The sequence below is a fragment of the Mauremys reevesii genome, linkage group 1 (genome assembly GCF_016161935.1).
Source record: "Mauremys reevesii isolate NIE-2019 linkage group 1, ASM1616193v1, whole genome shotgun sequence".
Classification (NCBI taxonomy): domain Eukaryota; kingdom Metazoa; phylum Chordata; order Testudines; family Geoemydidae; genus Mauremys; species Mauremys reevesii.
Genome location: NC_052623.1, coordinates 246,797,221 through 246,824,538, shown reverse-complemented (window position 1 = coordinate 246,824,538; position 27,318 = coordinate 246,797,221). Strand labels below are relative to the sequence as shown.

At 45.4% G+C, this 27,318-nt stretch overlaps 1 protein-coding gene across 5 annotated transcripts in view; it reads left to right on the top strand.

The window, feature by feature from the left end:
* The window catches only part of DERA (deoxyribose-phosphate aldolase), a 95,185-nt gene that overhangs the window by 4,692 nt on the left and 63,175 nt on the right, over positions 1-27,318 (top strand). For 2 of the 5 annotated variants that reach the window (XM_039520744.1, XM_039520741.1), the window contains exon 2: positions 11,117-11,214. In XM_039520744.1, coding sequence (XP_039376678.1) covers positions 11,117-11,214 — 98 coding nt within the window. Of the gene's footprint in view, positions 1-6,476; positions 6,504-10,570; positions 10,723-11,116; positions 11,215-26,677; positions 26,769-27,318 lie in introns of those variants that run through there. The other 3 variants (XM_039520743.1, XM_039520742.1, XM_039520745.1) reach the window with 3 other exon arrangements.

Below are 27,318 nucleotides of genomic sequence, written 5' to 3'. Positions count from 1 at the left end.
TTTCTTCCTTTCTCTTCTCTTCTATGCTAAAACATGTCACTTGTACATCTAGAATGTCTTATAAGATGCCAGGATTATAGCATGCCTATCTTTTCCATAAATGAAAGTGAGACTGTTGTCCTCAACTCGTGTCATATGATATAATCACTCTTTGTTTATTGCAATTTTACATTCCTTATTTTCTGTAAAATAAAGCATTAAAAATAATTAATTCCATCTTCTCGCCCCCTCCCCCACTGTCCCATAATATCAGAAGAAGGTAGTTATTTGATTAAAACTAAGGGAAGGTGCAGTTAGAACGGATAAAAGGAAATACCACTTCATACAGAATACAGTCAGCCTGTGAAATTAGCTCGCCACAAGAGTCACATACTGAAGGCAGATTTTGAAAAGGGCTAGAGGATTTTACAATCTACACCATTTGTAGCTATACATGCTGAGATTGGGGAATAAATCTCCTGTATTTATGTATAAACTGATTGTCACAGGAATCCAGGGAGGAAGGAATCTGCCCCCTCCCACACTGCTTCCAAAGATGCCCTGACCAGGTGCTTAGTCTGCGTGTTTTACCACTTTCCTTTGAAGCACCAGGTATAGACTACTGGAAACAGGATAGTGGATTTGATAGGCCATTGGTCTGTTTTGGTGTGCCACAGGCTACGACTGTATCAGATGAATAAAATAGACTTTTGCTGGAAAGAATTCTCTCCAGAGGAGTGACTTTTGTAATGCATGCCTCTAGCATTCCCCTCTTGCCTCATTTGGTTTCACTGTGGGGTTAGCAAACTGATATACAGACTTTCCACCAGGAAGTTTATCATAATCCTCCCAGAGGGATTTTCATGTGAGGTAGCCTCATCAGAGGAAGAAGGGACGCCCCGTTATAGACAGAAGATAAAAAGAAGGATGCTTAAAACCAGAGATGCAGCTAGTTTGTGTAGAGCAGGGGTGGTCAAACTACGGGCCGCGAGCCAGATCCAACCTGTCAGGGCTTTGGTCCGGCCCACAGGATTGCCACCCCCATCGCGCTGCAGGCCCCGTGCCATTCCAGGAAGAGGCCGGCACCACGTCCCTGTGGTCCCTGGGAGAGGGAGTCGGCTCTGCGCGCTGCCCTCACTTGTAGGCACCACCCCCCGCAGCTCCCATTGGCTAGGAATGGGGAACCGCGGCCAATGGGAGCTTCGAGGGAAGTACCCACAGGTGAGGGCAGCGCGCGGAGCCATCTGCCCTCCCCACCCCCAGGAGCTGCAGGGACATGGTGCCAGCCGCTCCTGGGAGCGGCATGGAGCCAGTGCCCCAACCCCCTGAGCCCCCCTGCACCTCTCCTGTAGCCTGCACCCCTCCTGCACTCCAACCCCCTGCCCTGAGCCCCCTCCTGTACTATGCATCCCTCCTGTACCCTGCACCCCAACCCTCTGCCCTCATCCCCCTCCTGCACCCCCTCACCCCTCTTGCACCCCAACCCCTTGCCCTGAGCCCCTTCCTGCACACTGCACCCCTGCCCCAGCCCTACATTCATGTTCCTGCATGCAATTTTTCCACCCAGGTGTGGTCCTTGGGCCAAAAAGTTTGCCCACCCCTGGTGTAGAGCCCTGACTATTAAGGTTGCCTGAGGGGGCTGAACTGAGTGGGGTGGGAACTGCTGAACTGATGGTGGAGGTTTCTGGGGGCGGGGCTGAACTGAGGGTTTTGAGGTCTGATGGAGTAGGGAGGCTGAACTGAGGGGAAAGATTGAATTGGGGGTAGAGGAGGCATTGAGGGACAGGATTAATGCTGGGCAGATGGACGGGCAGATGTGGGGGTGAGAGATCGTGAAGCAAGGGCCATAGTCACCTTACCCAATACAGTTGGAAGAGTGGGCACCACTGATTGTCCGACACACACTGGGGAGGGGCAGGGGGAGTTCAAAAGTCAAAGGACAGACTGCAAAAAAATAATATTTTTGTTTAAAATCATAATTTTTTTGGCCAAACTTTTGGGGGCCAACTCATGATTTTTGATTTCTTCAGATTCACAGTACTGTCTCTTGTGCGCTCAATGTGCCTTCTGTTGGCATCAAGGTAGCATGGTAGAGTAGGAGGATGCAACCTAACTGGAATGCAGATGGGGGGGGGGAATGGGCAAGGGGGGAGGATGAAAAGATGCAGCGTTGGGGGACAGGGGAAGGAGCTTGAGAGAGGATGGGAGAGGAGCTGGGGGCAGGGAAAAGGGGAGTTCAGAGCACAGGCAATCTTAATTTTGGCATTTCATAACTTGTAGGTGCTCGACTTTGCAACCTTGACATTTGTTTAATGTAATTTTATTTAGGTTTCCATACCTGTTTCCTGATCATATTCTTTACATGTGTGCGTCTTTACAGTGACTCATGCTTCTCTGTGCATTGGGAGAAATGTGGGACTCCACATTGCCCAGGGTTATTCCTCCACCTAGCACTGCTCTCCCCACCTCTAGGAGAAAGAATGAAAATATTTGTAAAAATACTCTTAGGTTGAGTTGGTGGACAATTTTTAACTAGTGTTTTTTTTTAAAAATGGCCTTTCTGGAAAAAACAAACAGCTTCAACCGTGGTTTAGCTGAAAGTGTTGTGAAAAATTTCATGTACTGTAGTTCCAACTCTGTGTGCGCAGTTTCTCAAAGACATTTTTGTAAAAACCATTATCAACATTTTTGTTCACCAACCTCCTCCCCTCCCTCCACCAGGTTTTTAGGTAATGTGAAAAAAAAAACCTTGCAAAACTGACAACTTAAAATTTTGTTGAGAGTTGTTTAAAATGTTTTTGACCAGCTCTAATTTTAGAACTAATTGATTTGACTCATGGAAAGTAATTTGTGTGATTGTGTGTAATACAGGAGCTCTTGCACATTCCTAACATGCCTGATAATAATTGGATTTGAGTAGGTGGATCTTTGCAACTATGCAGCGTCCCCTTGAGGTCAATGGGGTTGTCTGTGTGCGCGAGGGTCACCTGCGTGGATCCAGTTAGACTGGGGCCATGGAAGGACAGAGACAACTGCAGCCCTACTGGAAGCCTAGCATGGGGAGCAAGGACCACTGTATTACCATGATGTGACAAGCCAGCCATCTGAACAAGAGAACAGAAGGTTTAACCCCCCGCAAAATAAGCAGTTAAACCAACTGATTGCATACTATATTATTTTGTATGAAAGCTTGTAATACATAAAACTTAATCATGAGATAAGCATATAGGATACAGTTATGAAGGGTGTGTGTGTGTGTGTGTATCTATCTTATCTATCTATATACAAAAATTTAACTGTAGTGCAACTTCAGCATCACCTCGCAGCAGGGCAGTGAAGCAATCAGGCATGGAGTGGGGCTGCCTCCCCAACCAAACCAGACTGGCTTTGAGCACCTAGCCCCTGGTCCAGGCCAGGAAAAAACAGTAAGGAACCACCAGAGCAAATGGGAACAGCTTGAAATTGAAAAGAAAACCCCAATCTTCAGGAACTAAGAAAGGAAGGAGTTGTCCCCACTTTAAATCTTTAGTGACTGAGGTGGAAACAAAATTCAAACCCCTTTTAAAATGAAGGGGTTTGAACTGAAGAGTATCTAGAGCTTGGGGGTTAGTTTCCAGGCTGTCCATGAATGCTGAGGGCTAGTCTACACTGGCAACGCTAAAGCGCTGCCGTGGCAGTGCTTTTACGTGGCTTGTGTAGTCGCGTAGTCCCAGCGCTCTAAAAAACCCACCTCCACGAGGGGAGTAGCTACCAGCGCTGGGAGCTGGGCACTGTCTATACTGGCACGTTACAGTGCTGAAACTTGAAGTGCTTGGAGGGGGTGGGGGTATTTTCCCCCCTCCCCCCAGCGTGAAAGTTGCAGTGTTGTAAAGTGCCAGTGTAGACAAGCCCTGAGTCCTTTGTATAGCTAGGGGGTAGGCTAAGAAACTGTTTTAAGGTAATAGGTAACACTTCTTAGGAAGGGGAATTGTATCTAATCAGAAAGGTTGCATCTTTATGTTAGTTTTCTGTGTAACTTGTATATGTTTGCTTTCCTTTGCTATTTCATCCTTGGATCTGTGGTTTTTCTGTTAAATGGACTTTGTTTATTTTTATCTCAAGCGGGTGTCTTTTGTGCAAACTGTGTAGAGCGTGTGTGCCAAAGTGAGCTGGTAACTGAGGGGCTGGCTTCATGCCTTCAGGGATGACGAACCAAAGGGTGACAGTCTGAGTGTTTGGTAATTAAGAACTTGCAATGGGCATATTTGGGGAGACCTGGGATTGGAAGAGTTGTTAGTGTCACCCTGCCAAAAGTAACGCTGGTTTCAGAAATTTGAACAACCGCCGCACAGCACAAAGGCCCCCAGAGTTACAATGTATGTAGTGACAGAACCCCTTACTGGTTTGGGTGATACCCAAAATGTCTCACATGATTATAGTTTCTAACTCAGAAAATCAAACCTCAAAACCCACTTTACGTGGTAACCAACTTAACACATTCCATTATGAGATTTGATCCTTGAGCTGTTACTTACATTTGTAGTTCCATTTAACTCATTAGGCCTATGTAAATGAGGGTGGATTTGGACTATGTTTAGTTGAATTTCTCACTTTACCACTAAAAATGCAAACACTATCTTTAAAAATTTTTTTTTTATTTTTAAGCATTCAATTTAGCTGTTCAAAGGGATTAAATACAAGTCCAACTTTTGGTCAGGAGCAAATCTGCATTAAAAAAAGAGTAGGTTATGTAGATTGGGTATTTATAAGGTTATGTATTGAAGCAGATTTTTTTATTTATTTGTTACTGATGGAAAAGCTTAGTATTATTGGATTTGTGTTACCAATTCAAAAGAGAATGGTTTTCCTGTTAAAACTTTAACTACAGTTTTGAAGGTTTTCAGATGTCTTCAGAGGAAAAAGTAAACTTTAAGAGTGTGATTACAGAATATTGGCTAATTAGCTGTAATGTATCTGCTTTAATTGCTTTTATCCCTGAAGCCACATGACTATGCAGATGACTAGCAGATGACTTATTTAAAAAAAAAAAAAAGGAGTGTTCACACTGCAAGGTTAATGAGCCTAATTAAATATAGTTTTCCCTAGCCAGACTCTCTAAATTATAAAGTGGGGGGGAAAAATCCAAGGCAAACAGTTCTGTTTAAAATAATGGTTATGTTCTGAATTTTAATAGACATAAGTTAGGATTGAGACTGATTTTTTTTCTGAATAAAGACATTTATGTTTAAAGGTCTGGTAAGATCCCACATGGGAAACTTTGAAAATCTATTTAGAGATGATTATGCTGATACATATTTATTTATTTTTCTCTTCCCCATCCCCTTCTTAATTAATAGAGATGTGTGCTTGAAGAAAAGATCTGTGCTGCATTGGAGACTCCATCTGCTCCTGCTTATTACCATAACCTTTGTCCTTCCACACCACATCCCTTACAATTTTTTGTTACCCTCACACGTCTAATATTACATTGTAAATTCTTCTTGGCAGGGATTTTGGTCCAGATTTTTAAAGGTATTTAGGCATTGCTCTGCTCAGCACTGTAATCTGTAAAAATCTGGGCTCTTGTTTTATTTGTTCTGGCATGCTTTTTCGGTGTTGTAGTAGTAATGATCATTAATATTGAACAGATGAGTTTTTAAGAGGGTATTGAATGGGAAAACTGAAAACGTAAGTTGAGTTAACAGAAGAATCCCTTAGTGGGATAGTTGGTTTTCCCCAGTTGTCCAGCCATCTCTCGAATGGCACAGACTCAGTTGTGTCTTTTGTTTAAGCCAAATATATCTGTTAACGTGCGTGTTACTTCCTCAAATATATGTCTGTGATTCTCCCTTCCAGAGTTCCTCAGTAGCTTTGACCAATGGGTTAACTAGGACCATATGAACTGCCATAACCAGATTAGATCATCTAGTACAGCAGTGGTCCCCAACGTGGTGCCCGCGGGGCATTTATGTGTGCCCAGCAGGGGAGAGAAGCCATGGCCCCGCGCCTGTTGGGGACAGAGAACTCCAGGGCTGCAGGCTGTGGGCGCCGGAGTTCTCTGTCCCTGGCAGGCCCGGGGCTGTGGCTTCTCTCCGGCTTCTCCAGGGCTGCAGGCTGCAGGCGCCGGAGTTCTCTGTCCCCAGCAGGCGCGGGGCCATGGCTTCTCTCCCTCTCCGGCTTCTCCAGGGCTGCAGGCTGCAGGCGCCGGAGTTCTCTGTCCCCAGCAGGCGCGGGGCCATGGCTTCTCTCCCTCTTCGGCTTCTCCAGGGCTGCAGGCTGTGGGCGCCGGAGTTCTCGGTCCCCGGCAGGCACAGGGCCGCAGCTTAAGCCGGAGAGAAACCATGGCCCTGCACCTGCCGGGGACAGAGAACTCCGGGGCTGCAGGCTTCATTCTATGTTAAAGTAAGAATAATAAATATATTTGGACCAGCAGTTCAACATTTTACTTTTTAAAAATAAATAAGATTAAAACTGTTTATGATATTTATTTTGTAAAAACTCCTTAATTTTTCTTACAGGTAGATAAAAAAGAGCAAATTCACATGGTAAGGTGAAAGAGTAATTGCCGAATAATTTAATTAATACCTTTTACATGTAAAATTACCCTTTTTATCTTATGGATTCATATATTATGTAATATTAAATATGATGTTTTTCAAATTATTTAATGTACAAATACAAAATAAGTCTTGAAAAATTGTTGGCACCTGCCACACTCTTCTGAAAACATGAATGTGCTACTGGCCACAAAGAGGTTGGGGACCACAGTAGTACAGTATTATGTCCCTAAGAATGCCCAGTATCAGATGCATCGGAGGAAGTTGCTAAAGACTCCAAAGTGGATAATAATGGAATAACTTGCCCACAGGGGAAGTTTCTTCTTACCCCCCGAAGGTTTGTCTACACAGCAAAAGCGGTATGCAGGCTAGCTGACACAAGCGTGCTTGAATCCAGCTAGTGTAGATAACAGTCGTGAAGACCATGCAGTGTGGGTAGCACAAGTTCTGCATGGTCCCTGGGTATGTACTTGGCTCACTAGCCCACTCTGAGGTCTGTGCTGCGCTGTCCTCACTGCTATTGTGTCACTTTGGTAGGCTAACCTGTGCACAGCTTTGGCTGTGTAGACTCACACTCAGTCAGATTTAGGTTTATGGCATAGGATAGCACAAAAGGAAAGAATTACCGATTTGTAACAAATTGGATTTAACATTCCAATCCTTCCTCTTCTGCCTACTTTCCATATTCTGTACAAGCAGTCACGTGTTACGACAGACTTTTTAGCTCCATGAAGAAGTGATACAAAGTTAATTTTCTGACAGATCAACTCAATTGTCTTTCATAGCCTTGAACACAGTGAGTGAGTCTGGAAAGAATCAGGACATTATGAACAAAGGGAACTCTTCACTGTTTGCTGTCCAGTGCCAGAGTAACTGTGGACAGTAGGTCTTATTAGAGAAGAAGTAAAGCATTTCAGACGAGGTACTGAGCTACTAAAATAATTGATCAAATCTTCCAAAGGGATTGAAAGGTCATGCTGCCCCCAGTAGGTACACCTCTACCCTGATATAACGCGACCCGATATAACACGAATTCGGATATAACGTGGTAAAGCAGTGCTCCGAGGGGGGGGGCTGCGCACTCCGGCAGATGAAAGCAAGTTCGATATAACGTGGTTTCACCTATAATGCGGTAAGATATTTTGGCTCCCGAGGACAGCGTTATATTGGGGTAGAGGTGTACTAAAGTTATCAGGAGTCTTGATAAATTGCAGCAAGGTCTAATGATTCTGCCTGTATACTAGGCACATAGGAGGGGAATCACAGCTCTGACACAGATCCGTGTTTTAATTCCTCTCTGTAGACTAAGTCAAACATTGTATATAATGGTTTCTGGGAACACTGATCACTTCAGGATCTCAACATCACTAGAATTGCTACAGCAGCAGCACTGCTTGTGCCGATGTAGCTGCACCCTTGTAGCGCTGCTAGTGCAGAGAGCTCTCCCATCCATAGGCACTGAGTTTTTCTTTTCCCCGGGGGTGCTCCACTCCCGCTTTGTCCCTAGGCCCCGCCCCCACTCCATCCCCTCCCCCAATGCCCTGCTCTCGCTCTGCCTCTTCCCACCCCACCCCCTCCCTGAGGCCCCTACCTGCTCACTGCTCTCTGCCCTCCTTCAGCCGTCGATCAGCTGTTTGGGGGCACCGCTGATCAACTGGGGGCACTGCCGATCAGCTGTGGCTGGTGAGTGCTGAGCACCCACTATTTTTTTCCCGTGGGTGCTCCAGTTGGCGGGAGAGCTTCTCCTGTTGACATAGCGCTGTCCACACCGGCACTTAAGTCAGTGTAACTTATATTGCTCAGAGGGGTGGCTTTTCCACACCCCGAGAGACTTAAAGTTATACCCAAGTAAGTGCTAGTGTGTACAAGCCCTAAGGGATCAGCTACCTTATAGTTAAACTGTTTATATGTGCATGTTCAAAGGTCTTCCAGTTGCATTTCATTTGTCAAAAATTCTTAAAGGGGTGAAAATTCTACCACCAACCCCAGGCTATAAGAACATATAAGCTATAGCACTTTCCGATGTTTTCAGAGATGTGGGGCGAGACCAGAGTGCTGTTCCTTTGAAACAGAATGTGCAGGTTTTTGACTTAGCCAATGCAGAATCATTGAGGTTCTTCTGTTATAAAATGTGTTTGCAATTACATGAGTTCCTTCCTCTCTGATTTTAAAGCATAAGTGGATGTGTATGGTGAAAGCTGCTACAGTCTTGATGGAAATGTTACAAATTTGTAAATGATCATTTGTTCTCTAGAATTACATCTGACACACTTGGTTCATTTTGATTTCTCTGCTTGCAGCCAGTGTTTTCTCTATGTCTTTGTTGCTTGTTTAATTATCTGTAAATAAATACATGGTAGTAAGAAAATGTTGGCATGGTGGGATGTTAAATTTTTGCGTGCTATTAGCTTTGTACAGATATCTCCAGTTACTCTGCTGATAAATGCAGTTAAAATATTACAGCGGCACAGCTGCTGTTGCGCTTCAGTGTAGACACTACCTACACTGATGGGAGGGGTTCTCCCATCGATTTAGGTAATCCCCCTCCTCAAGAGGCAGTTTCTAGATCGATGGAAGAATTATTTTACTGACCTAGTGCTGTCTCTACTGGGGATTAGGTTGCCTTAACTACATAACTCAGGGGTATGGATTTTTCACACCCCTGAGCAACATAACTGAGTCGACCTAACTTTTTAGCATAGACCAGGCCTTGGTTTCTTGCCTTCGTTCTGTGTTCCCACCACATCTCCCCTTAACCTCCCAGTCACACTTGTTTCCTCCTTGAGCTTCCAGAAGGTCCCAGGTCATATATAAATTAGGAAAACGGGCTGTGCTGAAAAATCATTGTCTAATATATTTGATCTAACACAATTTTAAACACAAACATAGACAAGGTTTAACAACTTTAAAAATGTGTTAGCTGGTCATCGTCACCCCTAGAGTCCAATGAGGAAAAAGACTTGGGCCAAGGTTTCCGAAGGCGCTTAGTATCAGAGGTGTAGCCGTGTTAGTCTGGATCAGTAAAAAGTGACAAAGAGTCTTGCGGCACCTTATAGACTAACAGAAGTATTGGAACATAAGCTTTCGTGGGTGAATACCCACTTGGTCAGACGCATGTGTTAGTCTATAAGGTGCCACAGGACTCTTTGTCGCTTTTTGCAAAGGTGCTTAGTGATTTTTGGTTGCCTCAGCTGTTGGGTGTTCAACTTAAGACCCTTAAAAGGGACCTGATTTTTCAGAAAGTGCAGAGCACCCACCTCCTGAAAAATTAAGCCCCTTCAAGGTACCTCCATTTGGGCTTTAAAAAATGGAGGCACTCGGAATCACTAGTCACTTTTGGAAATCTTATCCTTGAATCTTTGCACTATCCATAGGTAAGTTGTCTTCAGAGTGACCACAGGGCTTAATTACCTGGTCAAGAGATATTTAGGAAGAACTAATTGGAGTTTAACTGACCATAGATTTATGGAATATTTTTCTTTGCTTATATCCATCTGCCTTTAGTTTCATCATTGACTCATTATTTGATCAAGAGGATATGTACACAAGTGAACATTAATTCAAATTAAAACATTTGCATTGTCATGCCAATGAAAGTTTCAAAGCTGAAGATGTAGAAGGCCTAATCCTGGAATGTGCTGAGTGTCCTCAGCTCTCATTTGCTATTTAGCCTGTTTTCAAAAGCGGATGTTCATTTTGAGTGCCTCCAATTTTTGGTGCTCAGCTTGGAACACCTTAGGCCTGACTATTAGAGTTGAGAAGAAGCCGCAGCTCCTGTTGACTTCACTTGCAGTTTGTGGATGCCCAGCACCTAACATCCAAATCGGTACCCACTTTTGAATGTTCTGCCTTCAATTTCCTTAAAGGCTGAAAGTGCTTAGCACCTCTTAGGAAGTATGCAGCATCTCATAGGTTTTGAGAGAGTCAATTTGCATGTGTGTGTTTTTTTCAAAGAATGGATGATTCTGGAAACTGGTGAATACAGGGCCTGATCTGTAGGCTGCTAGTTGAAATTCGCCTAGGACAATAGTGACCCAAACTCCTTACCATCACAGGAGCTGTGTGGTAGCTTTGGTGAAAGGTGATGGCAGAAGCATAGATACCAGGAGACAAGTGTCCACATCACAATTGGTTATAACTGGCAGCCCGAGCAGAGCAGCCAAAGGTTGAACAGGCATGATCTTGCCCCTCAAGGGACAAGTCAGAGGTTAGTGAAGCACACTGGTGGGCAGTGTGAGGAAACTGAACTGCCATTTTCTCTGCTGTACTTCTTAAAGGCATAGAAGATTTCAGAGTCCAGGACTAGCAATCTGCCATCCTTCAATGCCATTAAATTACCGGTAACTCAGAAGTTTTAAAAGGAAACAAAAAGCCAGTATATACATCTGATTCACAGACCCTTCCCTTGAATAAGTGTTGACAAAGTGTCATGCTGAAGGGGTTTTTAATATTTTGCATTGGTGAAAGGCCTTTAAGTCCTTAAAGGGGCACACGAGTCCAAAGCTACCTTCAAAGGACTTGAATTATAAGGACCTTTCCTTTTAAAATACCATTAACATATATTAAAAATACACTAAAATTAATGGGAGTCTTCTTCCTAGACCTTGGCTCGATCTCAAGAGTGCAAGTGAATCAACCCGCAGTTATAAGGCATGCAGAACAAATTCAGTCACGAAGAACTGTGAAAAAGGATTGGCAAGTAAGTGCTCTTTTTAAGCATTCTGTTTCTGTATATTTAAAGCCGTCATATCCCCTCTCTAGACTGTAGTATTGGATTTCATTCAAGATGCATGTAAACCTAAAGGATTGCAGTTGTCCATGTCTTATTTTAATAATTTGTATTTGATGATGATGAGTTGGACTAAGATGATTCATTTCTCCAAAAAAAAGTTAAAAACCTGATAACTCATGAGTGGCCAAACTACAAATGAATTTCAGGCATCTTTATTCATGAGTGGATTAAACTGTATATTACTATCCAAGCATATTTATTCTGTTTCCCAGACAGATCTCTCTACAAAGTCTTATTTTTTAATTTTAAAGCTGTATGATATGATTGTGGTCCCTGTCAAGTTTGACCTACCTAACTCTTTTTTCCCTTAATGATCCCGAATGTGTGATTTTTTTTTTTGCTTAACCAGTTATGTACAATTCAAAATACGCCACTTACTGTGAAACTCATGGTAAAGAAATTGGTACATCATGCAACCCTTATGCATGTTGAGCAGTATTTTGCCAGGAGTCCCACTGGCTTCAGAGGGGCTACTTGCATTAATAAATGTTTAACATGCATAAAAGGTATGGAACTGGACCCTGTGATAGAAAACCTGGCAAGGTGCAAGAGTGTCCCAAGACTTGGCCAGATTTTGCCTTCAAATACACGCACAGCTTTCAGAATTTCCAGTGGGAGCCCTATTGGAGGGCAGAACTTGACCCATAGGAAGTTGTAGTAGTGTCTTAAAGAAAAACTACACCTGTTCTTCTCAGGCCAGCTGTATAAAAATTCATAGCATAGGGAAAAATGGCTTATCTCCAGGAATAAACTGAAAACTTTAAACATCGAATTAGGAAACTGTTACATTATAATTGGTATTTCTGAGCTTATGGCTGGAGGCAGCCCTCTTGTCAACACTTGTGATGCTAGAGGCCAGATTCAACCCTGGTGTAAGTGAGCACAGTTCCCATGAACTACAGTAAAAGTTCTCTCTGTTTACGTCAGGATGCATTTGGTGCTATCAATGTGAAAACCCAGTAGAAGAATCTGGAAGACAGCTTTCTACCTTGGTGTAAGAACTGTTCAACAATCATAACATTAATAGTTAAAAAACACACTTTTAAACATCATTCCCCCGCCCCCCCAGTCTGTTTAAGGCAGGTTGGAAGCTGGTTTACAGTCTCTCTTATGAGTGTCCTGCATTGTTTAGGGTCACATTGTAGCTATATGGTCTTCCCCCAATGCTAGGTTGAGAAATACCAATAGTGATTTAAAAAAATCTTGGAGTGCTTCTTAACCTAGAGAACATTTAGATGCTTGGGGCCTGATTCTCTTCTCCCTGGGCATTCGTTTGTACCTGTGTGAAATGGGTATAAAACAGGAGCAGTAGCACAGGAGCCAGCAAACAAAGCTGTAAACAGGGGAGTTTGAGTGGGAGTTCTGTTGGAGGAGAAGGGAGGAGGCAAGCCCCTGTACCTTAGAGGCAGTGAGTGTGTTTTGTGTGTGTTTTTTCTGTTTTGTGGGAGGGGGGTTGGTTTTTTTTTTTCCTGTTCAGTTTGCAGATGCTGGTAGGAGGCAGTGTGCTGTGCGAGAAGCAGAACCCTGATTGGGGGTGGGGCTCTGCTGATTAGGGGTCCTATAAAGTCAGGCAAGCAGTCAGCCAGCAGCACAGGAGTCAGCAAACAGGGTAGTTTGAGTGGGAGTGTGTAAAGAGAGCTTGGGGGAGGGGGATGTCTAATTTTGTTTTGGTGGGGTTTTTTTTGGTTTTTTTTCATTGACAGGTGCTTAGGAGGGCAGGATATGACCGCTATAGAGGCTGCAGTGGTAGTGATCCAAGGAATGGAAGAGACAATGAGGATGACCGGGTGTGGAAACTGTGGCATGTGCATTTTCCTGAGCAGGTACCTGAAAAGAGCTTGCTTTGTATGAAGTGCCACCTCATAGAGCTGATTGAAGAGAAGATCCTAGGATCTATGGTTGAATTTTGAAGGGGATCGCAGCAGATGATGGAGGGAAGGCAAGAGCAGGCTGAAGGGAAAAGCCAAGACTCAAGATGGACTGAAGAACTTGGAGAGGAGACTGCTGGGTGAGGAAAGTGGCCAGTGGAAGCATGTGACTATGAGAACCAGGCAGAGGAAAAGACTGGCTAGTTAAGGGGAAATTGAGCTCAGGAATAGGTTTGCTGAGTTGGAAAATGAAGAAGGAGCACAGGAGGGAGGACAAGGAAGAAGAGAAGAGTGGCTAGTCCTATAAGAAGAGGGAAGAGCTAATGGAGATACCCAGATTTCAGAGCCCCAGGAGGATACAGGAAGACTCGCAGAAGATTGCAAGGGAGAATAAATGACAAGAGGACTAGCAACCAGAAAACAGGAGGAAGTCTGGAGAATCGCACCGTCACCAGAAAAAGGCACGTCTATGTGATTGGGGACTCCCTACTAAGAAGAACAGAAGCTGATCTGGAGAACAGAAGGGTTTGCTGTCTGCCAAGAGCTAAGATACAGGATGTGGACCTGAGGCTGAAGAGGATCCTAATGGGAGCAGGAAAGAATCTACTGATTGTCCTTCATGTGGGAACAAATGATATTGTTAGGTTCTTGCTGGAACGTATCAAGGGAGACTGTGCCAGACTGGGGAAGATGCTTAAGGAAATGAAGGCTCAGGTGATCTTCAGTGGGATTCTACCAGTCCCTAGAAGAGAAGAATGAAGGTGAAACAGGATTATGATGATCAACAGATGGCTCAGGCAGTGGTGCTATAAGGAGGGCTTTGGGATGTCTGACCACTAAGAGGTATATATGGACAGAGGACTATTCTCATGGGATGGACTCCACCTAAATAAGGAGGGAAATAGACTTCTGGGATGGAGGCTGGAACCACCAATTGAAAGAGCTTTAAACTAGGAACTTGGGGTAGATGGTTGGGAGATGCTCATGTAATCGCCACACCTGATTCTAATGTTGAGCAGGAGGAAAATCAGGTAAGAAAGGATACAGCAATGGAAAGGAACAGCAGTGAGTAGGAAAATGAACATTAAGAGGAAAGACAGTGCCGATACCAATGAAGCTAACAGTCAGGTAGGTAATACTGGCAGCAGAATGACGGTACCCAATTGGGTGAGGAATGTGGGTGAACACAAGCAGAAACAACTAAGATGTTTGTATACCAATGCAAGGAGCCTGAGTAACACAATGAAGGAACTACAACTACTGGTGCAGAAAGTGAAACCAGATATTATAGGAATAACAGAAAGATGGTGAATAGTACTCATGACTGGAGTACAGGTATTGAAGGGTATATGCTGTTCAGAAAAGACAGAAATAAAGGTAAATGTGGAATAGAATTGTATATTTATGATGAGGTAGACTGGTAAGAAATTAGAAGTGATGGAATGGATAAGACAGTGTCTGTTTGGGCTAAAATCACTTTGGGGAAGAAAGCTGGTAGTGGTTCCCCTGGGATAGTGCTTGATCAACAGATGGGGTATGCTACAGACCACAAGGATCCGATTTGGATATAGATGGAGACCTTTAATGTTTTTAATGAAATAAATATTATTGAGAATTGAGTGATTATGGGAGACTTTAAGTTCCCAGATATAGACTGGAGGACAAGTGCTACTAATAATAGTAGGGCCCAAATTTTCCTGGATGTTATAGTGGACAGATTTCTTCACCAAATATTGCCGACCACCAAGAGGTGATGCCATTTTAGATTTGGTTTTGGTGAGTACTGAGGACCTCATAAAAGAACTGGTTGTAGGAGACAACCTTGGTTCAAGTGATCATGAGCTAATTCAGTTTAAACTAAATGAAAGGATAAACAAAAAATAGATCTGCAACTAGGGTCCTTGATTTCAAAAGGGCAAATTTAAAAAAAATGAAGGGAATTAGTTAGGGAAGTGGACTGGATTGAAGAACTGAAGGATCTAAATGTGGAGGAGGCTTGGAATTACTATAGGTCAAAGTTGCAGAAACAATCTGAAGCCTGCATCCCACACAAAGGGAAAAACCTTGTAGGGAAACATTTGAGACCAAGCTGGATGAGCAAGCATCTCAAACAGGTGATTAAGAGAAAGCAGAAAGCCAACAGAGAATGGAAGATGGGCTGGATCAGCAAGGAAAGCTACCTCTTGGAGGGCAGAAAGTGTAGTGATATAGTGAGAACTACCAAAAGCCAAGCAGAGTTGGACCTTGCAAAGGGAATTAAAACCAGTAGTAAAAGGTTCTATAGCCATATAAATAAGAACATAATGAGTAAAGAAGAAATGGCACCGCTAAATGCTGAGGATGGGGTGGAGATTAAAGATAATCTAGGTGTCACGCCATCTGGTATGAGACACGGGTAAAAGCGCCAATCTCAGGTCAAACTGCTAGAATACAGGGCATATACCTCAGACTGGTGGTGACATAAGGTGACATAGTTGTTAGCCCATAAAATCACTATACTGGTTCACAAAGTGTTGAATGGATTACAAACATTAGCCAGAGCTTGTATAAACAATTTAGCTGTTTTCAGTCATTCCTGGCAAGATCACATAAATCATGTAAGAATTGTGTTACAAAAGCTGAAGGAACTCAACCTCACTGCCAAGGTCTCCAAATGCAGAATAGGGTTTGCAAAAGTATCCATATAGGACACAGGATGAACAATAGTTTGGTATGCCCTGATCACTTAGAAGTAAAGGCCATGCCCCTAGAACAAAGAAGCAGGTCCAATCCATTATTGGTCTGACTAATTGTTACAGTAAGTTTGTAAAGGGATTCAGTGACATTATGGGCATGGTCCCCATAACAGTCCTTACAAAGAATGGGAAATTCTTAGGTTGTATTCAGCAGTATCTGGGACACCCATTCCTACATCAGTTTTGCATTCAGAGTGTGATGCTGTATTAAAAAAAAAAGATACCTTAGTGTAAACATGGTCATCACTGTGCAAAGATTCAAGAAGGGTATTGAACAAACTGACCTCAGAGGCAAACTGTCTAAGCAGAAAGCATGGTATAACAAAAATACTTGTAAACACTCATTTGTAATGAAAATTATGATGCTTATGATAAACCGTGTAATGAAAAACAAGGTTTATCATTAGCACCACAACTAGTCACTAGATTTTCCTTCATCTTAATGTTTCCCTTGGCATATGCTTTTAATTCAATCATATCTTTAGGGCTGTGGTATTTTAGGGTTCGGTGAGGTAAGGATGTAGGAGAATCTAGCAGATCCTCTGTGGAGCTGTCTCCCAATGCCATGGTTGTGCACATGCAAAAAGCCTATTTACCTTCTTGGGATTAACTGGTGGCCCTCACCTTCAGGATCCATCCCTTCTCCGCCTCTTGTTCCTGGACAGTTGTAATCTGAGCCTTCATGGTTAAAAGACTCTACTTGCTGACTAGGAATGTCTGTTTCTAGCAGCATCCTCTCAGCAGCTTTCTTTGGGTAAGTGGCGATGGGCAAAGCTCCCTTCCCCCTCCCAGCCAGTTAATTTTCATGTTCGCAGACACTGCTCACTGCTTGATTTTGAATCTACAGCCATTACAAGTTCAAAGACTGACCTCTGTCTCAGAGATACAGTCAGTTTCCACCCGCATGTCAGAATCAGTGTCCTGGTGATTTTCAACTATTAAATTGTGATTCCACATGGAATCAGATTTGCGTGAGCTCACTAGGACATATTCAAAGGGTCTAGAGGGGAGAATCTGTCTTCCACCACCTTTTGTGTTCCCAAGGGTTCATCTGCACGGCTGCTCTGCTCTGAAAAGTCAGTTACCCAAGCAGGATCTGACACACAAGCTAGATGGACAGGTGCTGCATCAGCCTCTCTGTCCTGGGCATTTTCCATTAAAGAATCAGCATAGGAATACTCATGTGCCAACAACTCTACTACTCTAAAATGTTGGTTAGGCAAAGCCAGCTGGTTACAGGGCATCTTTATATTCCCCCAAAATTCTTTTTCCATTTTCCCCTTCTGAAACCTTTGCTAAGCCATCTTTCCTGGTACTCTGTAGAGTTAAGTCAGTGGAGCTGTGCTCAGCTGGAAAACTCTGGCAGTTAGCAATTGGGACAGCCTTTTCAGTGGGTACACTGCTACTGTCAGCAGACAATGGCTCTCCCTGAGCTAGTGGGAGCAATTCTCTCCTGCACTCTTCAGGTACAATTAATTATCTGTTTACAAGTTCACTAGGAAGCCTCTCTTTCCCTGAAGGAGCCTTCCTAAACAAAAATCCATCGTTCATAAAAAAAAAAAATCCTCCTCTTACTTCTTCAGCTGGGGCACTACTCTGAGCAGCAACAAATTCTTCCAGTGTTTAATTTAAGTCCAGAATCACCTCAGAATCGTATCAGACAAGTTCTCAACTGGCATAAGCTGGGAGACACTCTCTACCTGCTCAAGTTTTCCTCACTGATACCAGGCAGGGTACCTGCATCAGAGCCATACCTTCCCTGTGACCTGGTTATGATATTAACCCGATGAAACATAGTTATTATATTGTTAACAATCAAGATATCAGTGGGTAGCAAATCACAAATACCAACCACAATATCACCTTTAACATTTTCCCACTCCAGGTGGATTTTGGCCAAAAGTACTTTCACAGAGAACTCAGAGCCAAAATATTCACACACTTATCTGGCAACAAATCTCCTGCTCTGACAAGATTTCCTTTAACTAAAGTAATATCAGATGCTTAACAGTGCCATCCTACACAGCTAACATTATTAACTTTTGCACTGTTAATTATTTGCTACCATCCAGAGACTCAGCATTAATATAATTTGTGGGGTCATTCCCTTCCTTTTCCATCTCCTTTCAGGCTAAGTGACAGCATTTGCACTCAAGGTGGCAGTGTTAGTGCTTACATGGTTAGCCTCTGTATTTAAGGTAACAGCATTAGCACTCAAAGCAGGTTTCGTGGGGGCAGACTGTGGAGTGTTTTTAAGGTTTGGGCAATTTTGGTTTTATATGGCATGGGGTTCCACAGTGATTACAGATCACCTGTTTCCTCTTAGAGTGAGAGGTTTTATGTTCTGGACTTTTATGAGGTTATTTAACAAAACTAGGGTTAGGTTTATTAAACCTTTCAACCCTTTTAAATTGGGGTGCAGAGGGATTACCTTTCCTCGGGGGCTTACATTCCTCATGAGCCCTATTTGCTATATATTTGTCATCGATTTCTTCTGCTTTTAAAACTGAGTCAGGCTTTCTATCACATATTGTAGCCTTAACATCTTCAGGTGTCAGCCTAAGCAACTGCTCTAGAGTAATTAAATTCAACAGTTTACCAAAGTCATCATATGCTCTTGCTCCCATGACCCACTTCTTAACATAACCAAGCAGTTTATGTGTGCATTCCACATAAGTAACATTATCCGACATCTTAAGATTTCTAAATTTCAACCTATAGGGCTCAGGAGGCATTTTAACCTTTTCAGTACAGTTGCTTTAATCTTTTTATAATCCAAAGCTTCCTTCACCCCCATTTCATTAAACACTTGCCTCCCTTTACCAGTCAATTTGGTCAGGAGAATCGGCATCCAGTTTTCTTCTGGAATTTTACGAACACCACAAAGTAGATAAAAATTCTTCAAGCTACTTAGATTCTTTATAAATTGGACAGGTTTTATCTCAGTCTCTGTTGTTGAGGAGAAGTATCCACAGAGTATTCTCTTTGCCTGTTCAGGACGTGGAGTTGCAGCTTGTGAGCCTCTACCTGTTTTTGATGTGCTTCTTTCTTGGCTTGTATCTGTTCCATGTGCATTTTATGAGCCTCCTTTTCAATTTCAGTCTCTGCTAAACATCTCTGGTATTCTCTTTCCTCTGCATCCTCAGCCTCCTTCTCCTTCATTTGAAGTTTTGCCGTTTTTTCTTCATGCTCAAACTGTTGCTTGTTCGCCAGGGTCTGCATCTGGATTGCCTCTGCTGCTGCCTTTTGGTCACATTCCATGAGCAAATCTCTCATGTCCTGATCGGCGATGTCCCCCGTAAGACCTATTATTCTATCTTTACATACTTTTTAAGTTCATATCCTCATAGGATTGTGACTGACTCATGGTCACTAACGTTTAACCCTTAAAACTCTCAATATCAACTTTAAATGTTAACAGTGCTGGGTTCCGATCCAAAGCCCAATTGACCTATATGTATCCTGCCAAGACTATGCCAATTGTCACGACACCTGGTTTGGGACACAGCTAAAATCAATCTCAGGTCACATTGCCAGAATACAGGGCATATATGCAGACTGGTGATGTATTCTATCATAATACTTCACCAAGCCAGTAACAAATGTGTCCTTCCTAAATACTGCACTAGTTATGATGGAGCCACAGACAGTCCCCTTCAGGCCCTTTAGCCCTTCATGCATCACCCAGACTTCTGTGATAAATGATTATTAAAACCAGAAATCACATATATTAGGTTCTTCCATTTCCAAAGAACCAGAAACTCCCTCCAGATCAATATGTACTTCTGGATCTCACCCAAAAACCAAGCTGATAGCCAATCCTTTAGTAAACTAAACTAAAGGTTTAAATAAAAGAGAAGAGAGTTATTAAATGGTTAAAATGAATCATATACATTACAGTTGATTTCAGAATCTGTAGATCAGGGTAATAGCAGTGATGTTTAATCTGCTAGTTTGCAATAAGTCTCTGGTATGTCCAAAAGTTCTTCTTTGAGTGCTTGCTCATGTCCATTCCATATTAGGTGTGTGTGCTTGCCACATGCACCGGTGCCAGAAGTTTTCCCTTAGCAGTATCCATAGGGGACTGGCTCTGGCACCCTCTGGAGTGGCACCTGCATGGCGCGGTATAAGGGGTGCCGCTGGCTGCTCCCCCTCTGCCCCCCCCAGTTCCTTCATGCCGCCGGTGATGGTGCTGGAACTTTTGCTGCGTTGTCTAGAGTTGTTTCATTCTCAGTTCTTGAGAACTTTGAAAACCTGTAATATGGTTGTATATAGTTAGTAGTTCTTAGTTACCCTTAGTAGTTCTCAACTCTTTGTTAGTCCCGAACGGGACTCGGCCAGGGGATGGGGCATGCCCCGGTCCCCAGGCTTTAGCCCTGTGATTGATGCAGACGGCCTATGCCCGTCAGTGATCCACATACCAGCTGCCTAAGGTGCTTGGGCGAATGGCACATAGGTGACAAGTGCTGTATCTGCAAGTCCTTCAAACCTAGGACAAAGAAGGAGTGTGCTATCCGTCTGAAAGCGCTCCTGATGGAGTCGGCACTCACTCTGGTACCAGAGCAGTGGTCCGACTCTTCACCGAGTACCGCAGCCTCCGTGCTCAGTGCTCTGCTGGCGCCATCCACAAGCCAGCACCAGTTCCCCTCCACAGCTCTGGTCAAGAAACCGAAAAAGACTGTGAGGGGAAGATCTCCTACCTCCCGCAAGGGAAAGGGCTGGGGGCGAGCCATGACCCGTGCCAGGCAGCTCAACGCCCCCATTGGGAACTCAGGCCCCAGCTAAGGTTGAGCGGTACAGCCTATCCCATACTTTGCTTGCGACCCCGGATAGCGGTGTGGGCCCAGGTCAGTTTCAGGTGCCGTCCACGCCCGAAGCCCTTCAAGTGGCTCAGGACATCCTGACCCTCCCGTGCCGCCCACACTGGCTCCAGTGGTGTCCCGGTCTCAGGGGAAAACCCATAGTGGGACCTATACGTGTGTCCCCGCCTCAACGGCACCGTTCCCCAAAGAGAGGGATGTCCTGCCATCGCTCGCCTGCCTGAAGCCATCATGCCTCAGGACTAGAGAGGCAGGCTAAGCTGAGCCCTCTTCGGTCCCTGCACCAGGGTCACCAGTCGAGGGACTCGAGACATACCTTGGATTGGTGCAGACCCTCTGGGGCACGTGCCACCTGGCAGGAACTCCGGGACCAGCCCCGACCGCCTGCAAGGGCCTGGTACTGATCCTGGGACCAATTGGACACCAGAGACCGCAGATCGCCAGGCTGTCATTGCCCGTCTCCAAGAAGGAGATCGCCCTACTCAGGGTGATCCTCCCGGCAACCAGCCTGTAGTAGCTCCCGGTCCCGTTTGATGTCCCAGTACTGGTCGAGTAGCGTGAGGCGTGGATCGCCGGGTATCCGATGTAGATCCACCAAACACTGTCGGTCCCTGAGAGCCCGACCAAGACAATCTCGCTCGGACAGTTCGGCTTTGGGACGCTGAGACCGGTACCGGTCAGACAAGAGCCACCGCTCAGCCCAATTCTGGTCACCTGGTACCGACCACTCTGTTGGTAGCTCTGGCTCTGAGCAAGCTTTCCTGACTGTGGGGCAAGCCCCGGTACCGGTGGTGCCGACTACATTATCAGCACTGAAACCTGTCCCATGGCCCCAAGTGCAGTGGCCGGCACCATGGTACCCATGGAACCTCTGGGGGTTCACCCAGCCTTCCCAGGCTGCCCAATTGGTATATGGAGCCTCCGAGAGGCCAGCGGCCTCAGTATCCAGTCCCCCTTCAGTGCTCGAGACTTCAGGGGGTAAGATCCTGCAGGTCCAGGAGGACCCGGGGGAGCAAGCTGCTGGACCACCAATGGATGTGGAGGTGGCACCAGTATCCTCCTCATCATTGCCAGACAAAGCTATCATGTGGGGCTCCTTCACCCTGTTCCTCAGGATGACACCAAGATGCCCCAGGAACTTTTGAAGAGGGTCCCTTCTAACCTGGGGCTTCAGTCAGAGGAATTGGAAGAGCCCTTGGACTCTCTGTTTGATGTCCTCTGGTCCTCGGCTCCCACCAGGATGGCCCTACCCCTTCATGAAGGGGGTCTCCAAAATCACTAATGCCCTGTGGCAGACCACCTCTTCTCTGGCGCCTATCTCTAAAAGAGCTAAGCGTAAGTACTTTGTACCAAACAAAGGGCACAAAAACCTATACTTCAACCCAGCCCCCAGTTCCCTTGTGGTTGAGGCGGTTAACCACAAGGAGAGGCAGGGACAACCTGGGGCCACTCCCAGAAATAAGGACTTGAGGAGGCTGGATTTTTTCAGACATAAAGTTTATTCATCTTCCAACCTTCAGCTGAGAGTAGCTAATCACCAAGCCCTTCTTGGCCAATATAACTTCAATATATGGCAAGCCAAGTTCGAAGGGTGGCTCCCTGAGGCTTCCAAGAAGGCTTTCCAAGTGATCCTCGATGAGGGCACGACTGCGGCCCAGGCGGCCCTCCAGGCAGTGTCAGATGCTGATGCTGCCCGCACCATGGCTTCCGCTATCTCCATATGGTGAGTCTCTTGGCTGCTCCTCTCTGGGTTGTCCAGCGAGGCCCAGCAGTCATTGCAGGACCTGCCCTTCGACGGCAGGGCCCTATTTGCGGCACAAACAGACAGCAAGTTGCATGGCCTCAAGGACTCCTGCACCACCCTGAAAACCCTGGGTCTCTACGTCCCAGCCCTGGCACACAAGCGGTTCAAAGCACAGCAGCCTCAGGGCCAGGGGAGCCAGCCTCGGAAAGACCAGCCCCATAAACGAGCCAAGGGTTACAAGCACCGCCCGAGTCACCCGCCTCCACCTTCTGCCCATTTGGGCTCAACCTGTAAGCAGGGGGACAAATAGTCGTTTGAGGGTGTGCCCGAGGGCGACCTACCAGACTATTCCCTGGATCCATCTTTCCCAGCGTTATCTGACCACCTTTCCCCTTTCCTCCTGGCTTGGACCGCTATAACTTCAGACCACTGGGTCCCCAGCTCAGTGGAACGGGATTATACCCTTCAGTGCCTTTATACCCCCCCTTCCCACCCACCTTGCCCGTCCCTCTTCAGGGACCCCTCTCATGAGAGTCTCCTCGTGCAGGAGATAGAGGTTACTACAGCTGGGTGTGGTGGAAAAAGTTCCTCTAGAGTACAGGAACGGGGGGGTTATTCCCGGTACTTTTTAATCCCAAAGGCCAAGGGTGGTATATGGCCCATCCTGGATCTGCGAGACCTCAACAAGTACCTACAGAAGCTAAAGTTCCGCATGGTCTCTCTGGCTTTTATTATCCCCTCCCTGGAACCGGGAAACTGGTATGCCGCCCTCAGCTTGAAGGACGCATACTTCCACATAGTGATTTTTCAAGGACACAGATGCTTTCTCTGGTTTACAGTGGGGCCCCACCACTATGAGATTACGATCCTCTCATTTGGCCTGGCAACAGCACCAAGGGTGTTTACCAAATGCATGTTGGTGGGAGTGGCTTACCTCAGGCGCCGGGGTATCCAAATCTGACGAGCCAGTCATCAAGGTACGGGTAAAGGCGGCTCCAGGTCTCAAGTCTGAAGGGACGTCGCGGTGCTTCAAGCCACATGCCACTCTCTGGGCCTTCTGTAAATGACAAAAAGTTGATGCTAGTGCCGGTGCAGAGGATAGAGTTTATTGGAGCGGTCCTTGACTCTACCTGCACCAGAGCATTCCTGCCACAGGAAAGGTTCCAAACGATGGCGAACCTCATTGCGGAAGTCTTCGCTTTTCCTCTGACTACAGCCAGGGTTTTTCTGTGCCTGCTGGACCACATGGCAGCCTTCACTTATGTGGTCTGCCATGCCAGGCTCCAGATGCAGCCCCTGCAACAACGGCTGGTGACCGCCGCCGGGTATTCGAATCGGGCTCCGCAGTTCCTAAAGCTGGCCCTGAGTAGGATCTTAACTTGGTCCTCTCTAGGTTCACTGGCCCGCCCTTTGAGTCACTGGATTCCTGCTCCCTTTCCCATCTGTCACGGAAGGTCACGTTCCTGGTGGTGAATGACGTCTGCGAGATAGGTCATAGAATCATAGAATATTAGGGTTGGAAGAGACCTCAGGAGGTCATCTAGTCCAATCCCCTGCTCAAAGCAGGACCAACACCAACTAAATCATCCCAGCCTTAAAAACCTCTAAGGACAGAGATTCCACCACTTCCCTAAGTAACCCATTCTAGTGCTTCACCACCCTCCTAGTGAAATAGTGTTTCCTAATATCCAACCTAGACCTTCGCCCTGCAACTTGAGACCATTGCTTCTTGTTCTGCCATCTGCTACCACTGAGAACAGCCTAGCTCCATCCTCTTTGGAACCCCCCTTCAGGTAATTGAAGGCTGCTATCAAATCCCCCCTCACTCTTGTCTTCTGCAGACTAAATAACCCCAGTTCCTTCAGCCTCTCCTCATAAGTCATGTGCCCCAGCCCCCTACTAATTTTTGTTGCCTTCCTCTGGACTCTCTCCAATTTGTCCACATCCCTTCAGTAGTGGGGGGACCAAAACTGTACGCAATACTCCAGGTGTGGCCTCACCAGTGCCGAATAGAGGGGAATAATCAGTTCCCTCGATCTGCTGACAATGCTCTTATTAATACAGCCCAATATGCCATTGGCCTTCTTGGCAACAAGGGCACACTGCTGACTCATATCCAGCTTCTTGTCCACTGTAATCCCCAGGTCTTTTTCTGCAGAACTGCTGTTTAGCCAGTCAGTCCCCAGCCTGTCGCAGTGCATGGGATTCTTCCTTCCTAAGTGCAGAACTCTGCACTTGTCCTTGTTGAACCTCATCAGATTTCTTTTGGCCCAATCCTCCAATTTGTCTAGGTCATTCTGGACCCTATCCCTACCCTCCAGCGTATCTACCTCTCCCCCCAGCTTAGTGTCATCTGCGAACTTGCTGAGGGTGCAATCCATCCCATCATCCAGATCATTAATAAAAATGTTGAACAAAACCGGCCCCAGGACTGAGCCCTGGGGCACTCCGCTTGATACCGGCTGCCACCTAGACATCAAGCCATTGATCACTACCCGTTGAGCCTGACAATCTAGCCAGCTTTCTATCCACCTCATAGTCCATTCATGCAATCCATACTTTTTTTTAACTTACTGGCAAGAATACTGTGGGAGACCGTATCAAAAGCTTTCCTAAAGTCCAGATATATCACATCCACTGCTTTCCCCATATCCACAGAGCCAGTTATCTCATCACAGAAGGCAATCAGGTTGGTCAGGCATGACCTGCCCTTGGTGAATCCATGTTGATTGTTCCTGCTCACCCTCCTCCCCTCCAAGTGCTTCAAAATGGATTCCTTGAGGACCTGCTCCATGATTTTGCCAGGGACTGAAGTGAGGCTGATGACACAAAGTTGCAGATGACACAAAGTTGGGAGGTACAGTGTTGCCAATCTGGAGGAGGACTGGAATATCATATAAGAAGATTTGGATGACTTTGAAAACTGGAGTAACAGATGTGGCAGGTTTCCCCGCAGGGTGCCACCTGGAACTGGGGTACCACTGAGCCCTCTGACTCACCAGTCTGGGCTCCTTTTCACACTGTGCTGCTGTGACAAGCTGCAGACCTGCTCCTGGTCCTACATTTCCACCAGAATTCACACAGGCAGGGACACATCCAGCTGCAGTTACCTGCAGGTTCTCTGACCAGCCACTGCACAAACCAACAATAGAGAGGCTACAGTCAAGATAACCTCCAGCTCCCCAGGCACGCATACCCGCACTGGAGTATAAACACAAAATTATGCCATCTTGCACTGCACAGGGAACTGTACAGCATAAGCTCATAGAGTTTGCCTCTCCCTCAGCGTGGAGAGGCAATGCAACAGCCCCTGCCCCTTGAGCTAAGATTCCCAAGCACTTCATGCCAAATTTACTGGTTTAGATTAAAACATAAAATAAGTTTATTAACTACAAAAAGATAGATTGTAAGTGGTTATAAGGGAAAGCAAACAGATCAAAGCAGATTACCTAGCAAATAAACAAAACCGCAAACTAAGTTTAACATACTAGATAGACTGGATATGAATTAGCAGTTTCTCACCCTGGCTGATGATAGCAAGCTTGCAGATTCTTAAGGGACAAGCTGCATTTGCTTTGCAGCTTGGGATACCCACCCCTGTTCCAAGTCCTTTTCCTTAGGAGCTTCTCTTAGGTGTTCAGTTGTGGGGGAGTGAAGAACAACAGATGATGTCACTCCCTGACTTACATAGCTTTAGCATAGGGTGGGAACCCTTTGTACCAAACTCAGTTTGTGGAAAAACACTGGTATCCAAGATGGAGTTCTGTGTCATGTGGCCTGGCCACATGCCCTTGCATACCTTGCTGAGTCATAGCAGCCATTACTTACAAGCTGTCTGCAGCATTCTCAGGAAGGCTCACCTCCTAAGGCCTGTTGTTTTTCCTAATGGCCCGTTACTTTGAATAGGCCCTTCACAGTCAGCTATCTAGACTTGGAAGCATTTTGCCTAGTGGATGTCACCCAGGTGTGACTACCTGTGAAATACAGGTACAAAGTCAATATTTATAACTTCAAATACAAAAATGATACATGCATACAAATAAGATAATCATATTCAGCAAATCATAACTTTTCCAATGACACATTACATGACCCATCTTGTTATAAATGCATCATAATTATATCATAATCATAAAACTATGAATAATATGGGGTGCAATGTCACAATAGAAATGGGATGAAATTTTAATAGTGCAACATGCAAGGTTATGCACTTAGGGATTGACTAACAAGAATTTTTGCTATGAGCTGGGGACTTGTCAGTTGGAAGAGATCGAGGAGGAGAAAGACATGGGTATGTTGGTTGACCACAGGATGACCATGAGCCGCCAATGTGATGCAGCTGTGAAAAAAAAGCTAATGCAGTCTTAGTATGCATCAGGCGAAGTATTTCCAGTAGAGATAGAGAAGTGTTAGTACCATTATACAAAGCATTGGTGAAGCCTCTGGAATACTCTGTGCAATTCCGGTCTCCCGTCTTTAAGAAAGATTAATTTGGACTGGAGCAGGTGCAGAGAAGGGCTACTAGAATCATAGAATCATAGAATTCAAGATCAGAAGGGACCATTATGATCATCTAGTCTGACCTCCTGCAAGATGCAGGCCAATAAAGATCCACACACACTCCTAGCCAGCCCCTGCCCCCCCCCCCCCCCCCCCCCCATGCGGAAGGAAAAAAAAAAACAGCAGGCCATGCCTCCCTTCCCTGGAAAAAATTCCCTCCCGACCCATGGCGCGCTGGCCAGAACCGAGCATGGGGCAAGACTCCTCTCTCCAAAAACCCTGGAAAAAAATAAAATACCATTCACCCACCATACCATTTTACTACTGTTGGCAATACTATT